General features: G+C 38.0%; 1 protein-coding gene across 8 annotated transcripts in view; it reads left to right on the forward strand.

Annotated features, from left to right (window-relative positions):
* Positions 1 to 17014, forward strand: part of LOC139973530 (carnitine O-acetyltransferase-like) — a 71628-nt gene that overhangs the window by 39390 nt on the left and 15224 nt on the right. For 3 of the 8 annotated variants that reach the window (XM_071980268.1, XM_071980276.1, XM_071980274.1), the window contains exons 1-8: positions 1561 to 1671; positions 2634 to 2686; positions 3079 to 3130; positions 7036 to 7236; positions 7467 to 7553; positions 11592 to 11761; positions 14129 to 14297; positions 15906 to 16077. In XM_071980268.1, coding sequence (XP_071836369.1) covers positions 1576 to 1671; positions 2634 to 2686; positions 3079 to 3130; positions 7036 to 7236; positions 7467 to 7553; positions 11592 to 11761; positions 14129 to 14297; positions 15906 to 16077 — 1000 coding nt within the window. In that variant the 5' untranslated portion in view covers positions 1561 to 1575. The other 5 variants (XM_071980269.1, XM_071980273.1, XM_071980270.1 and 2 more) reach the window with 5 other exon arrangements.

Raw genomic sequence — 17014 nt, forward strand, 5'->3', positions numbered from 1 at the left:
TTTGTTGTTTGGCACTAATGGGCTTTCGCAAATAGGTAACTCATAGGTATAGTAGCAGTTAATCTTTCGCGAATGTCGAACGAGTTACTCACACTCGGAATAGAATAGAACGTGGAATAAGTAACTCACAGCGGTCCCTCGAAGCAGGGAGTTGTTCCATAACAACTCCGCTAGTACCTATGGCAAGCTGTTTTAACATTTACCTCGTTTTCTACTTAAGTAGAACCAATTCCACTTAAGGAGAATACAATTAAACTTAAGTGAAATACAATTTAGCTTAAGTGAAATTAATTGAACTTAAGTAGAATTGCATTTAACTTAAGTTTAATTGTATTCCACTTAAGTAAAATAACCACTTTCTTTTAAGCTTAAGTTAAATTCAATTTCACTTTAACTTAATTGTATTCTACTTAAGTTAAATACAATTCTACTTAAGTAAAATTTAATTTAGCTTAATTTAAGTGTCATTCTTTTTCTACTTAAGTAAAATAAAAATGCACCTAAGCTAAATACAATTGTATTTATTTGGAAAATTCAATGCTACTGAAGTAAAATACAATTTAGCTTAAGTGGAATTGAAGGATCGGTCATATGGCAAGCCGTTTTTAACATTTACCTCGTGCGGAGAAGTCGTTGGTCTGGGTACAATGTTTACATGGGTACCATGCCTTGTGGTACTACTACTACTAGTACCACTGCTTGGTGGTATTTCGTGTTGTAGTCGTTCCCTTGCCCTCAAAAGTGCCCTTCCAACTGCATCAGCTGTAACATATTGTACTCATTCTACAGTATTGTATTTTACACCACCCTTTAGCAACCACAATATGTCCTGTTGTAACCACCAACCTACCCTAAGAAGCATGGGGCTGTGGTCACTCTTAGGAATGTTTGTATATGACGCATGTTAGTAGAAGTAGTTAAGAACAATGAGTGTGTATAATGAGACACTCTGAATACAGAAGTCAAAGCCATAACAACTCCTCTTCGAATCATCTCTTGTATAATTATCATCAAGAATATTACATCAGCAACAGTTTGCAACGATTGATTGGCCGGCTGCATTTTCCGAATGTCTAACGTTCAGTGTAAACGTAGTTTTGCTTATATTGCTAGGTGTAAGTATGGTGTTATGTTCGTACATATACTCGCCCCAAACCACGTGTGGCCATCTGAAAAAGTTAACTTTCTGTTCCTTGCAAGTGACGTTTTTTTTTCGTGTCGCTACAAAACGCAGACAGTAATGAAACGTGATACCTTAATTGTTATATGTAGCTGGACCTGAGATGTCCATCGCTGTATCGTTTGTATACTGTGCTGTGGGTATTGACCGCAGCTGTATGTACTGACTGTACACTAGTGTCTAATTACCGAGGGGTAGCAAGCTGTGTGTGTATTTTCTGCGATCGATGGTAGTGTTTAACACTTCTGTTACGCCTCATTCGAATCTATGTCAAATTACCGGCATTAGACGTTTCTTTTTGCGCGAGTCTTCACACCCTTTAAGTGCAATTAATTTCACTTAATTGTATTCTACTTAAGTGGAATTAATTCTACTTAAGTAGAATAGCGAGGTAAATGTTAAAACGGCTTGCCATAATACCTGCCCTGTACCCGAAACCTTCGAAAAAGACGAACAGGGTGACACTGCTGATCTGCCACAATGACGCCACGGCAAGAACACTGATAATTTGCTCGTCGTTATCTAATAATAATATCGTACCAGAGCAAGTCAGAAATGCCCGTGCCATATTAATCTGTAGAAATGATTATTACCTAGTTATTAATTATCTAGACCTTTGTCACTATAGCCTGGTACCTTGTATTACTTCAATAGTCTGCATAGGCCTAGTTAACCTTTACCCTGTACTTCTAAGTTCTATAGTACTAGCTAGTACAAGGCCTACTTACTCTAATCTTAGGTGGTGATATACCCCAGCATAGGCTTCTTCCAGTAGCCTAGGCCTAGGTGTAACTAAGGTGAGGTGACCATATTTGCCTGACTCGAATCAGGGACATTTATTGCGTGACTGATATGAGGGAGGGGTCTAAGGGGTTATGGAAAATTTTCAAGTGCCTAACGTGCTTAGATGTAAAATGGTGATACTTAGAAGCACTTTTTAAATCAATTTTATTTTCAAAAATGTAGCTTTTTCTTCGATGAAATTTACTTACTTTAAGAAAGAGTGCTAGGCTAGATCGATCTATCATATTTTAACAGTGTTTACACTGGGCCATCTAAAATACTGGTTAGTTCCGTTCTGCGACTGCACACTTGACAAAATCTTGTTTTTATAATTATTTTACTAATAATGTGGGATATTTTGAAATTCCTGAACATTTTGACGAATCGGGGACATTTTCGGGAACAATTGTTCATTGGGGACATCACACTGTAATCGGGGACTGTCCCCGAAAATTGGGGACGTCTGGTCACCTTAAACTAAGGGGCTTAGGCCTGGTAGGACCTGTTGCAGTAACGATAGATCTGCGATTTATTTGAGCTAGTGTAAGAATGTATGTTATGTAAATTGTTCATAAGTACTGTCAAATGAACTCATTTTCATATTGAAACTTATATTGAAACGATTCGCTGTGTAAGTCAATGTTATTTCTGTTATTTGTATGTTAATTAGTTGCAGTTGCAGCTGTTGTGTTATTCTTGGAAGTTTGGAGGGCCGAGTCAGGGGTGAGACACTTTGTCAATATGTGAACTTAATGCACGCCGGCAACACATTGTGTATGTTTCCTTTTTCTCGCTCCGCAGGAAAGCCCTCACAGATAAGCATAAACTAGAACCATAAATATGCCTGTAACTATTACTAGTGTTATACACTAACTTCATTATGCCTCATAGTCATAGGTTTATCATGTAACGTTAGCTAACCTCAGAACTTGAACAGGCGGTGCAGAACCTCATTGTTTATTTGGCTGGTAAGCTACAGTACTTTGTTTTGAATATTCAACTTTATTTAAAATGAATGAACCAGCATACATTGTGCATGTAGGCTAGGCTGTGCATGTAGTCTAGATTTTGCATGATAACTTGTATAATTAATAGTTTAATATTTTATTTTACAGATATCTGGGTTGTTGGTTTAAGATGGATTGTCAATCAAGGATGCATCTCCTGGTAAGTGTTCATTTTGCATAACTTGGTTGGTGTGTTAAATATAATTGATATAATTGTCACTTTTCTCAAATAGTATCAATTTATTATTGTATCATTTGAAAAGTTGCAAGCATTGCGGAGAAGCTGCACAACTGTCTAAACCAAAGACTGTAGCATTATTGCTGGTTATTTGTAATGCATGACAAGGGTATCATAGATCCAAGTATATCATGTAATGCATGACAAGGGTATCATAGATCCAAGTATATCATGTAATGCATGACAAGGGTATCATAGATCCTAGTATATCATGTAATGCATGACAAGGGTATCATAGATCCTAGTATATCATGTAATGCATGACAAGGGTATCATAGATCCTAGTATATCATGTAATGCATGACAAGGGTATCATAGATCCTAGTATATCATGTAATGCATGACAAGGGTATCATAGATCCTAGTATATCATGTAATGCATGACGAGGGTATCATAGATCCTAGTATATCATGTAATGCATGACAAGGGTATCATAGATCCTAGTATATCATGTAATGCATGACAAGGGTATCATAGATCCTAGTATATCATGTAATGCATGACAAGGGTATCATAGATCCTAGTATATCATGTAATGCATGACAAGGGTATCATAGATCCAAGTATATCATGTAATGCATGACAAGGGTATCATAGATCCTAGTATATCATGTAATGCATGACAAGGGTATCATAGATCCTAGTATATCATGCATATTAACACGGTACTGTACAGAACTGATTATTATTATAACCAAAAAGCACGTTTATAGTTTATATTACATTTGGTAAGTGTTTAATAACTGGTTTATGATATATCTGTGGAGTGGGTAAAATGGAAGCACAAGTAATTATTTTATTCATGCATAATGTGTTAAGTACCACATACATAATCTAACTACCAGCTGCTCATCATGCATAATGTGTTAAGTACCAGATACCTAATCTAACTACCAGCTCATCATGCATAATGTGTTAAGTACCACATACCTAATCTAACTAGCAGCTGCTCATCATGCATAATGTGTTAAGTACCAGATACCTAATCTAACTAGCAGCTGCTCATCATGCATGATGTGTTAAGTACCAGATACCTAATCTAACTAGCAGCTCATCATGCATAATGTGTTAAGTACCACATACCTAATCTAACTAGCAGCTGCTCATCATGCATAATGTGTTAAGTACCAGATACCTAATCTAACTAGCAGCTGCTCATCATGCATAATGTGTTAAGTACCACATACCTAATCTAACTAGCAGCTGCTCATCATGCATGATGTGTTAAGTACCAGATACCTAATCTAACTAGCAGCTGCTCATCATGCATAATGTGTTAAGTACCACATACCTAATCTAACTAGCAGCTGCTCATCATGCATAATGTGTTAAGTACCAGATACAAGTAGCTGCTCATCATGCATGATGTGTTAAGTACCAGATATCTAATCTAACTAGCAGCTGCTCATCATGCATGATGTGTTAAGTACCAGATACCTAATCTAACTAGCAGCTCATCATGCATAATGTGTTAAGTACCACATACCTAATCTAACTAGCAGCTGCTCATCATGCATAATGTGTTAAGTACCAGATACCTAATCTAACTAGCAGCTGCTCATCATGCATAATGTGTTAATTACCAAATACCTAATCTAACTAGCAGCTGCTCATCATGCATAATGTGTTAAGTACCAGATACAAGTAGCTGCTCATCATGCATGATGTGTTAAGTACCAGATACTCCCTAATCTAACTACCAGCTGCTCATCATGCATAATGTGTTAAGTACCAGATACAAGTAGCTGCTCATCATGCATGATGTGTTAAGTACCAGATACTCCCTAATCTAACTAGCAGCTCATCATGCATAATGTGTTAAGTACCACATACCTAATCTAACTAGCAGCTGCTCATCATGCATAATGTGTTAAGTACCAGATACCTAATCTAACTAGCAGCTGCTCATCATGCATAATGTGTTAATTACCAAATACCTAATCTAACTAGCAGCTGCTCATCATGCATAATGTGTTAAGTACCAGATACCTAATCTAACTACCAGCAACTCATCATGCATAATGTGTTAAGTACCAGATACCTAATCTAACTACCAGCTGCTCATCATGCATAATGTGTTAAGTACCAGATACCTAATCTAACTAGCAGCTCATCATGCATAATGTGTTAAGTACCAGATACCTAATCTAACTAGCAGCTCATCATGCATAATGTGTTAAGTACCACATACCTAATCTAACTAGCAGCTGCTCATCATGCATAATGTGTTAAGTACCAGATACCTAATCTAACTAGCAGCTGCTCATCATGCATAATGTGTTAATTACCAAATACCTAATCTAACTAGCAGCTGCTCATCATGCATAATGTGTTAAGTACCAGATACAAGTAGCTGCTCATCATGCATGATGTGTTAAGTACCAGATACTCCCTAATCTAACTAGCAGCTGCTCATCATGCATAATGTGTTAAGTACCAGATACAAGTAGCTGCTCATCATGCATGATGTGTTAAGTACCAGATACTCCCTAATCTAACTAGCAGCTCATCATGCATAATGTGTTAAGTACCACATACCTAATCTAACTAGCAGCTGCTCATCATGCATAATGTGTTAAGTACCAGATACCTAATCTAACTAGCAGCTGCTCATCATGCATAATGTGTTAATTACCAAATACCTAATCTAACTAGCAGCTGCTCATCATGCATAATGTGTTAAGTACCAGATACCTAATCTAACTACCAGCAGCTCATCATGCATAATGTGTTAAGTACCAGATACCTAATCTAACTACCAGCTGCTCATCATGCATAATGTGTTAAGTACCAGATACCTAATCTAACTAGCAGCTCATCATGCATAATGTGTTCAGTACCACATACCTAATTTAACTAGCAGCTGCTCAACATGCATAATGTGTTAATTACCAGATACCTAATCTAACTACCAGCTGCTCATCATGCATCATGTGTTAATTACCAGATACCTAATCTAACTACCAGCTGCTCATCATGCATAATGTGTTAAGTACCCAGATACCTAATCTAACTACCAGCTGCTCATCATGCATAATGTGTTAAGTACCCAGATACCTAATCTAACTAGCAGCTGCTCATCATGCATAATGTGTTAATTACCAAATACCTAATCTAACTACCAGCTGCTCATCATTCATATTGCGATAAGTACCAGATACCTAATCTAACCAGCTGCTGCTCGTGCATAATGTGTTAAGTACCAGATACCTAATCTAATTACCAGCTGCTCATCATGCATAATGTGTTAATTACCAGACACGTAATCTAACTACCAGCTGCTCATCATGCATAATGTGTTAATTACCAGATACCTAATCTAGCTAGCAGATCATCATGCATAATGTGTTAATTACCAGATACCTAATCAAACTACCAGCTGCTCATCATGCATAATGTGTTAATTACCAGATACCTAATCTAACTACCAGCTGCTCATCATGCATAATGTGTTAATTACCAGATACCTAATCTAACTAGCAGCTGCTCATCATGCATAATGTGTTAATTACCAGATACCTAATCTAACTACCAGCTGCTCATCATGCATAATGTGTTAATTACCAGATACATAATCTAACTACCAGCTGCTCATCATGCATAATGTGTTAAGTACCAGATGCCTAGTCTATCTAGCCTATTAAGAATGGACAGCATTCTTGCAATACCCCTCCATTGCTCTAGTGACATTGCTGGGTCAGCCTGGGTGGTGAGTATATACATTTTTAATTAATTCCTGTAAAGACAATCTTTAGCCTTAAGAAATTCAGAGAGAAACTTTATATCAAAATGTAAATAACATCCGTTATGTATTTGTCCTCCACAGACGCGTCATTTCCTGCATAAGAAGCCAAAGTTGCCATCTCTAGTATGTGCATGTTATGCTAGTAATAAAAATGAGGATACTCTCAAGTACCAAAACTCATTACCAACATTTCCAGTTCCACCTCTCAAGCAAACTCTGGAGAAATACCTACTACAGTATAAACCTCATGTCTCACAAGAAGAATATGAAAGAACCAAACAGGTAATCATACACACTGAAAGCAGCGCAGGTCCCTTTGGATATTGCTGCTCATGTTAACTCAACATGCAAAAACCTGTCAAACATTTGAGGTCACCAGAGGTCAAATATGTTGGTTTTAAAACTTCAGTATTCTCATGTCAAAATGGCAGGTGATTACTAAGTATGTTGGCTTTCTGGTAGTTTTCGATTTCAGTTTAAAGTTTTATCACAGATCTCTCTCATTATTCCAGGTAGTGTTGGAGTTTGGAAAACATGGTGGAGTTGGAGAATTGCTGCAGAACAAACTAGAACAGAGGAAAGAAGAAACAGAAAATTGGGTATCAAAAAGTATATTTCTAATTTAATAATTTACTTCTTTTACAAAAACAACTGGAAAGATTCTAGTCATTTGGTTTTGTTGCCTTCATTTTGTGTATTTCCCATTAAGGACTAGCAGAAAAACTGACAGCAGGTGATTAAGTCAAGAAGATAATTATGCACCCTAGTCTGAGGAGATCAGCAATTCAGCATCTCATGTGGACGGAAGCAAAGGTCCATGGACAGGTGTGAGTCAAGGGCGGCGGAACCGGGGTGGCACAGGGGGCACGTGTCCCCCCACTTTTCCTCAGGTTAAAAATGTGCCCTTTTTCTACATAAAAATTGAGGTGTCTCAAGTTAGCAAGTGGCCAGGGAACCAGAATGAACACTCGGGAAGGGCCGTTTCCGGCCATCTGAGGGGTTTGTAAAACCAAAAATTACTTGTACGCTCCGCGCCAACCGATGGTGGCGCTCCGCTCAGATAGTCGTGCATACAACTTGCAATTCCTGGCTACGCCCCTGACTTTTAATGAATTTCTGTGGGTCAAACTCAAAGCTATTTCGAATGGAAAAAATGTGTCAAGATATTAACAAGAAATAAACTCTAATTCGGAAGATTCCTACATTAGCAACTAACACGAATTCATCTCATTTTGTCTCAAAAGAAAACTTGTTCCTTGTTTCCCACTTTGCACATTGGATATTGCAGTGCCAGTATGCATATTTTCCTTGAGGGGGGGGGGGGGCATTGATGGAGTGATGTGTATACGCAAATAAGATAATACAATAAGAGTTATAAAGGGTACCTTACTAAATAAAAGGCTGCATCAGTCCAATCGAATTTCTGCAAAGTGCCCTTTGATGTCGGTGCCCCCCAGATTAAAAGTGCTTCCGCCGCCCTTGGTGTGAGTTCATTTATAATACATGTTATATCACATGCAGCAAGGTAATTGATATAGTATCCACCAAGCATGGTTGTGTTTACAGAGTGCCAAGACATTAACTTATGAAATGAGACAGGGAAAATTTGAACCTGGTCAATGTTTTGACCATTTATGTGGGTTGACTTCTTTCTTAGGAAGTGATAATGGTGTTATACACAAAATGTGTTTTAAGGGACTGGGGGGGGAGGGGTGTGATTCATGTTAATCAGGGCCACTACTAATGTGACAGCTACATAGCCAGAGTCAAAATAAGGAGTAAAGTTGAACTACAGATTTAGTTTACTTTCAAGAATAACAGAATGTAGAAATAAGGTCTGAAGTTTTCAGGACAATGCAGCATAAATACTAGCACTTAAAAATAATTGATTACAGTTAACACTATCTCTGCATGTAGTCGTATTAATAACTACCCAAGAAGTACAGGGATAGGGGAAGCTTTCTGGTCACTTCGCCCAACAATCATTTCGCCCAACTGCCATTTCGCCCAACCACCCTGGTCATTTCGCCCAACCAGCATGGTCATTTCGCCCAACCATTTTTTTACTCATATTCAGTCAGAATAATATTACTCTTTCTATTTCACTAGTTCAATTTGATTTATTTTGGGTTATATTAATTTGTGGTAGGTAAATAAAGTGATGTCCGTTCGATATCATTTGGAGTCGGAGCAGTTATTTCAGGTATAATGGGAGGATCCACTACTTTAGGCGGTTACGCATACAATGGAAGTTATTTTATTATACAAACAAAGGGGAATCGGTGTGGAATAATATCACCTTTTCTATTTCACTTTTATCAAGCATTTATCAAGTCCGCCATGCATTAATCAAGGGTATTGTTCCCAGCAGTTAGGTGTTTATCTGGTTCTACATAGTGTTAATCTAATGTTACACAATCAAAGGGGAATCGGTCTTCATATCAAACCTATCAAACCTAACCCCTAAAACACTGATCCATCCTACCAACTGTAACTAGGACTTCAAGTTTCCTTAATATTCGGTTCGTATCCCGTAACGTTGACAGTTCCCGAATGTTTCCTATCAAACCTATCAAACCTAACCCCTGAAACACTGATCCATCCTCAAGTTTCCTTAATATTTGGTTTGTATCCCGTAACATTAACAATTCCCAAACGTTTCCTTATTGAAGTATAATATTTAATCAAGGTTCGGCGAAATGACCAGGCTGGTTGGGCGAAATGGTAAGGTTGGGCGAAATGGCAGTTGGGCGAAATGGTTGTTGGGCGAAGTGACCAGCTTCCTAGGGGAACAGGTAAACACTTCTGTCTTAGGTGATATCCTATTAAAAGGCTAAAGAGTACATGGGTAGGGGAACAGATAAATACTTCTGTCTTAGGTGATATCCTATTAAAACGCCAAGGAGTATAGGGATAGGGGAACAGGTAAACACTTCTTTCTTAGGTGATATCCTATTAAAAGGCTAAAGAGTACATGGATAGGGGAACAGGTAAATACTTCTGTCTTAAGTGATATCCTATTAAAACGCCAAGGAGTATAGGGGTAGGGGAACAGATAAATACTTCTTTCTTAGGTGATATCCTATTAAAACGCCAAGGAGTATAGGGATAGGGGAACAGGTAAACACTTCTGTCTTAGGTGATATCCTATTAAAACGCCAAGGAGTATAGGGATAGGGGAACAGGTAAACACTTCTGTCTTAGGTGATATCCTATTAAAACGCCAAGGAGTATAGGGATAGGGGAACAGATAAATACTTCTGACTTAGGTGATATCCTATTAAAACGCCAAGGAGTATAGGGATAGGGGAACAGGTAAACACTTCTGTCTTAGGTGATATCCTATTAAAACGCCAAGGAGTATAGGGATAGGGGAACAGATAAATACTTCTTTCTTAGGTGATATCCTATTAAAACGCCAAGGAGTATAGGGATAGGGGAACAGGTAAACACTTCTGTCTTAGGTGATATCCTATTAAAACGCCAAGGAGTATAGGGATAGTGGAACAGGTAAACACTTCTGTCTTAGGTGATATCCTATTAAAACGCCAAGGAGTATAGGGATAGGGGAACAGGTAAAGACTTCTGTCTTAGGTGATATCCTATTAAAAGGCTAAAGAGTACATGGATAGGGGAACAGATAAATACTTCTTTCTTAGGTGATATCCTATTAAAACGCCAAGGAGTATATCGATAGGGGAACAGGTAAACACTTCTGTCTTAGGTGATATCCTATTAAAAGGCTAAAGAGTACATGGATAGGGGAACAGATAAATACTTCTTTCTTAGGTGATATCCTATTAAAACGCCAAGGAGTATAGGGATAGGGGAACAGGTAAACACTTCTGTCTTAGGTGATATCCTATTAAAAGGCTAAAGAGTACATGGATAGGGGAACAGATAAATACTTCTTTCTTAGGTGATATCCTATTAAAACGCCAAGGAGTATAGGGGTAGGGGAACAGGTAAAGACTTCTGTCTTAGGTGATATCCTATTAAAAGGCTAAAGAGTACATGGATAGGGGAACAGATAAATACTTCTTTCTTAGGTGATATCCTATTAAAACGCCAAGGAGTATAGGGATAGGGGAACAGGTAAACACTTCTGTCTTAGGTGATATCCTATTAAAAGGCTAAAGAGTACATGGATAGGGGAACAGATAAATACTTCTGACTTAGGTGATATCCTATTAAAACGCCAAGGAGTATAGGGATAGGGGAACAGGTAAACACTTCTGTCTTAGGTGATATCCTATTAAAAGGCTAAAGAGTACATGGATAGGGGAACAGATAAATACTTCTTTCTTAGGTGATATCCTATTAAAACGCCAAGGAGTATAGGGATAGGGGAACAGGTAAACACTTCTGTCTTAGGTGATATCCTATTAAAACGCCAAGGAGTATAGGGATAGGGGAACAGATAAATACTTCTTTCTTAGGTGATATCCTATTAAAACGCCAAGGAGTATAGGGATAGGGGAACAGATAAATACTTCTGACTTAGGTGATATCCTATTAAAACGCCAAGGAGTATTTTTGTTTGTAGTGCTATGACTGGTGGACAAAGTACTTCTTAGGAAACAGAATAGTAGCATCATCTCACACTGGCAATCTTTCCATCTGATCTCTGTTTGTAGTGCTATGACTGGTGGACAAAGTACTTCCTGGCTAAGCGTGAACCCAATGTCTTAACTTACTCACCTTGCTCACTACTGTATCCACAAAATTTCTCCGGTGTAGATGAGCAACTTCAGTTTTCAGCTAAAGTTTTAGCCTCTCTGGCAGAGACTGTGTCATCTTTAGCGAGGTAAGTGCAGCTTTTACACACACATCATTTCAATGTCTTACCTCTTTTCTGACCTCCTTATGGCTTTTGTATATGAATGTACATGTTAGCATTTGCAATTTACCAATGTGAAATATAGTTAAATTACAGTTAATATCTTTTCCAGCTTTCATATAAGGGAAGTATCGCAAATTTAACCGCCGATCATCGCTGCCCCAGCCAGCAGCACACCACTGCTCATTATGCAGCCTGCATATCACTCACGCTAGAGTGCACACATCCACAGACCCATCCACGCACACATATACGGACATGAAAGTAATGAGCATCCAGTTCCCAACAGTGAAGCGCTGCTATTGTTTGTAAACAAAAGCTGTACTTGGATTTTCATGGTCTGTGGTTTTCAGGTAACAATAGCACTCTGACCACAGTAGCTGTAGGTTTATTTCAAGAATTAGTTGAAATCATGAACACCGTTTCGTATTGAATGTGTAAAAATACTTCTCATTCACTATCACTTATCCCTCTTTTTTTTCCCATTAGCTTCCAATGAAACATTTTTATCTTCGAGATGATGTTTTGATTCATGAAGAAATAAATATTTATACCATGTGTTGTGTATTTTTTATTGATTGTGTAAGACTTATTTACAAATATACAACAAAATACCCAGAACGCATCAACTGAAATAGAAAGCACTTGTTTGCTTTCCCCGAAGTTGCCCTTTATTTTAATATGTATTTTTTCGTGCGGTGTGGATAAAATCACCACCGAAAACAAAAATATTATACCAGTGAAAGTACGAATAGTTGAAACCTTCAATCCATCGACACAGCAACAGCGTATGTAAAATACTACATTTCCTTTCAAGAGTATAGCACATACCTTCTAAACAACTGCCGATTTCCAGCTATCTGCATCACAATTTCAGCTAATAAATAGATGGTTAAGCTAGGTTTCCCCATTGACTTAGTGTGGTGTTAGGCTACCATGTGGTCGAAGATAGCAACAATAACGAAAGTATTCCGTATATAATATTTTAGTTCCAGCAAACTGCTTCACAATTTCAGTGAATAAATAGATGGTTAGGCTAGATTTTGCCATTGACTTAGAATGGTGTTAGGCTACCATGTGGTTGGAGATTTGTGGGGAGTTTAGGCAAAGTTTGACAAGTGCAGGTGTTTTTGCTGTCATCAAGCAGCTGGCTCTGGTAGCCCATAGCAAGTGCTTTGCTCTCATAGTTATGGCTACTGTATACATTCGTGATTCAAGCATAAATATCAAAATTCTCAAACTTTATTATTTTTTTATTTCATATAAGGAAAGACTGACAAGGAAATTTACAGGATGTTGTGACTTGTGACGGATTATAGAAGTGATAACTAAAAAAAATAAACTTAACGTTTATTCCAAATGCAATCGTTTTTGCAGGAAATCCCGTATTGGCAACTTTTGACATGCAGGAGTTTATTTTTATGTGAAATGCCATTTTACGTGGTTTCTGTTCACACGGTTGTTTCCGTGACTTTTTTCCGTGTGTTTCTCGGAACATTAACGAGCCTTTTCTAAAAATTTTGGTTGCCGCTGACCAACCAGTACATCACGATTTGACAAGTTTTGATTGCCCGGCAGTTATTTTGGTCGTCTCGGACAACTGCTAAATTTACACGCTGTTCATTGATAAAAATTCTTGACCCTGAAAAGAGAATTCTATGATCCCTTTGTACATCCTGTGTACATCCTGGACCGAAGTGACAGCTCATTGTCTGGTCATTGTTTGTGTTTAAGGGGCTTAATTTGTGGTCTCGTAGTCAGGGCATGCAACTATCCACAGACTCTTGGAAGCCAGGAAAGGTGTGCGTTCAAGCGTGTCTCATTACCAGCTAGTTGCTGTGTCATAACACTGGGTAGCAACGGCTGGGCCAGCGATGATCGTTGGTTAAATTTGCGAGCCTTCCCTAAGTATGATCACCGAAACATATATAACCTTTCACTCAAGTGGCTTATGTCATCTGGTCATTTTATGTCCTAGAGTGGCAGATGTGTCCACCATTTTCACAGCATATCAGTGGCTTTCCTAACTGCAGCTACAAAATGCATAATAGTATAGCAATTAATACTCTGCAACATTGGTTGGTTAAGTTGCTACACAGTTGCAGGTTTTGTGTACAGTAGCTTAGTAGTTTCATCATTCTGCCTTAAAACATTCTTAAATTTCGAAACTGCTTTGTAAATTGTAAGCAATAAATAATTCCCTGCAACATGTATTTGTGTAATAAACAAAAAAGTTCTCTTCAAACCTGTTTTTGTGTCATAGTAGGAGTAATGATAAAGAGCATGCAACTGGTTTAATTCTGTGTCTATACTGTTCTGAACTTTTGAACACAGACATCAATACCCACCTGCTATGGTGATGGGCACACCACTATGTATGGATCAATATTACAAGAGTATGTGCAGTTGCCGTATCCCAGCTCAGCCTATTGACAAGATATTCTATCGCTGTATTGACCAACCAGATGCATATCGTCATGTTATTATAATGAGAAACAATCAGGTAATTAGTATGCGAGAGTTTGTAGCACAGTTACGCTATTGTTTTGAGTTTGATGTATTTCAAATGTTTGAACTGCATGGTTTCAAAGTTTCTTTAAAGAGATATTTTAATGGCAAACAATTTGAAACTTGTATTGAAGAGAAATATTCCAAACTTTTAGCTGAGGAACCCATTTTGATATCTTGTCCCTTACTCAAGATAAGATTGATAAATGTAAAGTATTTTGACTGGCCAAGGGCGGCGGAAGCACTTTGAATCTGGGGGGGCACCAACGTGGAAGGGCACGTTGCAGAAATTCGATTGGACTGATGCAGCCTGATATTAAGTACCCTTTATAACTCCTATTGTATTATCTTATTTGCGTATACACATCACTGCATCAACCCCCCCCCCCCCCCTCAAGGAAACAATGCATACTAGCACTGCAGTATCTAATGTGCAAATTGGGAAACAAGGAAAAAGACAAAATGATGTGAAATCATTATAAAGTCCCAGTCCCTGCACACGCGATCGATACATGCATGAAAGCAAATGAAATATGTCAATAAACTGAAAGAAAAGTAATTTTCTATGTGTTTTTCAATGGTTGAACTGATATTATTATGATCATTATTATTGTAACGACTTTCCCAATAATTCTAACCAATTTGGAAGGGTTATAACACGGCAAATGATTGTATGCTATTGGCATGCGATGTAGTAACCAACGCATGCCTACATGATATGCACATTAACATGTTGAACGCGCGCGAAGCGCGCGAAAAACTTTGGTAATATTTTTCGGGCAAGTCGTTACAGCCCCCCAGATCAAATTGGGCTCCTACGCCTGTGGTAGTAAACATATAAAACTTCCCGAAATATTTCATTCGACGTGGGTTTCGCCTTGTAAACTCTTTTTTTATTTAGAAATTTTTATGTAGAAAAAGGGCACATTTTTAATCTGAGGAAAAGTGGGGGGGCACGTGCCCCCTGTGCCCCCCCGGTTCCGCCGCCCTTGTGACTGGCTAAACCTTCCCTTAATCCAGAAAGTGAATCACAGTAGGTAGTCTAGCAGCATTGTCATCAGGATCAAAGATGTTAAATAGCATCAATATGTTGCTTTAGATCATTGAAACCTTGAAATTTCATCAAAATGCTTTTTCTAATGATACTATTAATATAAAGAACAACAAAGACTTTTTCAGCTCAATTGCCTTGATGGCATTACTCACTATGCTGTTGCACCTTAGGAAAAGTTTATAATTTGAAATTCAAAATGCTATGAGGAAGTGGTTTTGATAAAGCATGCCAACAATTTTCACAGGGTTGCTTAGCAATCAGCTTCAGCCACCAGACAATCTCTTTACATCAGGATAAAATAGTTGAATCCTATTTTCCAATGACACCTACAACACGTTTCTGCATTGTCCATAAGGTCGGATCTTCCTTGGAGGTAACCTTTATGGGAAAAGGTTTAACACAAACCCAAGGTTTTGAATATTTGGGTGCTTCAAAATTTAGATCAAACTAACAACTTTTATGTGTGGCTTGACCTTATGTTTGTTGTTCACTGTTTTTGTTTTCTGCTGTTTTATTCTCTCATCTATTTTCTTCTATATAATTCTGTAGTTCTTCAAACTTGACCTTTTGAGTCCTGATATGGAACCAATTGGTCCTGCTGACATTCTCCAGCACTTGAAGCATATTGTTGATGAGACCAAAGAACCAGGAATAGCAATCGGACTGTTAACTTCGCTGCAGCGAAATAGGTGGGCTGAAATTTATTCCAGCATGGCACAAGGTAAGATCTTTCTTAAAACTAACATAAAACTAACAGTTTAAAACACCTTGGTGTCCCTTTCATGTGTGAAAACACATTTCCCTGGAGTTCCCCTAAGCACTTTTTGTGTGAAAATGTGTGTGATTTTGAAACTCATTTTCACAGAGTTGCCAGGTTTTATCCTTTATCACATATATCACAGGATTCTCTTGAAAAAAAAAGTGTAGGAAGTCTAGAATGTACATTAAACTATGGAATCGATGACAACCCCATGCAAGGAATCCAATGTGTGGATAACTGCAGATACCCTGGGCATGGTTGGTGTGACATGTTATTTATTTTAATATTCTTCAGTAGGATTACCTCAGATTGGCTGCAAATATAGAAACACACTTTGTCACATGTATCAAACTTCACAGATTGTCCAAACATAATGGTTTTAGGCATATGTGAAAACATGCAATATCTTGTGTGAAATTGATTCCAAAAATGCAAACGTCCTTGCATTTTGTCATCAGTGTTTTAATAATGAACAATTATAGGTTGCTCAGGTTTTGTAAGAGGTGGAAAGAGGGGAAGGGGAAGGGGTACTTATAGGTGATGTAGTGCATGGGTAGGGAAGAGGGTGGCCATCAAGTTTTGTTCTCAAACATAATAGAAAGGCCAAATTTAGTCACTCAAATTTCAAACATTTTAATGCCAGCATCAAAGATATCCCTCTTTGAGTCAATTCATTGTCCAGGACTTCTCTACATCAGCATAATTAGCACGGTTGGATTGCTCAGGAAAGAACTTTTGACTTTGTTTTTTTTTCAATTGTTAACATGGTAACATTGTGATGATTACTGAATATTTCAAATGCTGCAGCAGTTTGGTAAGTCTGCGATCACAATAGCAAAATTCAACATGTGATGGTCGTTAGAGAAAACTTATTCAGCCATGAGGAAAGATTGGTTTG

Source organism: Apostichopus japonicus, chromosome 9 (genome assembly GCF_037975245.1).
Source record: "Apostichopus japonicus isolate 1M-3 chromosome 9, ASM3797524v1, whole genome shotgun sequence".
Lineage (NCBI taxonomy): Eukaryota > Metazoa > Echinodermata > Holothuroidea > Aspidochirotida > Stichopodidae > Apostichopus > Apostichopus japonicus.